Source organism: Eimeria mitis, genomic scaffold, assembly GCF_000499745.2.
Source record: "Eimeria mitis Houghton genomic scaffold, Emh_scaff2907, whole genome shotgun sequence".
NCBI lineage: Eukaryota > Apicomplexa > Conoidasida > Eucoccidiorida > Eimeriidae > Eimeria > Eimeria mitis.
Genome location: NW_013571247.1, coordinates 3,803 through 4,844, shown reverse-complemented (window position 1 = coordinate 4,844; position 1,042 = coordinate 3,803). Strand labels below are relative to the sequence as shown.

Here is a 1,042-nt window from a genome sequence, read left to right as displayed (position 1 = left end):
CTGCTGCTGCTGCTGCTGCTGCTGCTGCTGCTGCTGCTGCTGCTGCTGCTGCTGCTGCTGCCGCTGCTGGTGTTGTTGTTGCATGTAGATAAATTATTTATTTTTTTTTTTGTGGTGTCTGTGCGTTTCTCTGTTGTCTCAGGTGTGACAGCTGGGGAGGCGGATGGGCGGGAGGAGTCGATAGCGGAGGTGCGCCTGCAGCTGCAGCTGCAGCAGCAGCAGCAGCAGCAGCAACCGCAGCAGCAGCAGCAGCAGCAGCAAGTATCGGGAGACGATGTGTGGGGTCGATCCCCGCGCGCTGCGCCGGGGAGCAGCAGCAGCGGGGACTTCTCCCCCAGCCGCCCCCCCTCTTCTTCTCTGCGGCGCGAGGGCTTCAGCCTTGAGCTGTCTGTACACCTCAGGGATTGCCTGTGGGCCCATGTGTGGGTATCTAAGGGTCTGCTGGTATACGAGGCCCCCCACACCAGCGCGGAGACAGCAGCAGCAGCAGCAGCAGCAACGACAGCAACAAAAGAAGAACCCAGACCCGCGATCCCAGGGATAGGTGAACGCGTCCCTAACATCCCGGGGCGGATCAGCAGCAGCACTAACAACAGCAGCAGCTGCAGCAGCAACAGCAGCAGCAGCAACAGCAGCAGCGGGGGCCCCTCTCGTGAGGATCCCGAGGGAGACATCTGTAAGCTGCCATCGACAAACCCTGGGGGCCCCGGGGGCCCCGGCCTGCTGCGCAGCGAAGATATTTTCTCCTGTGTTTCGTTGGGGGCCCCCTTGGGGGTACCCTTTGGGGGCTCGTTTGGGGTCCCCTTGGGGGCCCCCTGGGGGGCCTCCTGGGGCCTCGAGGAGAGAGCGCGGCAGTGCCTGCGGCGAGAGTATGAGGGGGCGAAGCTGCGGCTGCAGCAGAGCGCGTGGTTTGCGTTTCAGGCTGCAGTGTGGTTTGTGTTGTCTGGGCCTGATGAGGTGTATGATGATGGGGGGAGAATGTTTGCTGCTGGTATTTTTTCTCCTGCTGCAGCAGCAGCAGCAGCAGCAACAGCTGCTGCTG

The 1,042-nt window shown here is 62.3% G+C and overlaps 1 protein-coding gene across 1 annotated transcript in view; it reads left to right on the top strand.

The window, feature by feature from the left end:
- The window catches only part of EMH_0060150 (uncharacterized protein), a gene marked incomplete at both ends in the record, with an annotated part of 6,449 nt that overhangs the window by 2,082 nt on the left and 3,325 nt on the right, over window positions 1-1,042 (top strand). The window contains one exon of the mRNA XM_013497761.1: window positions 143-1,042. Coding sequence (XP_013353215.1) covers window positions 143-1,042 — 900 coding nt within the window. The remainder of the gene's footprint in view (window positions 1-142) is intronic.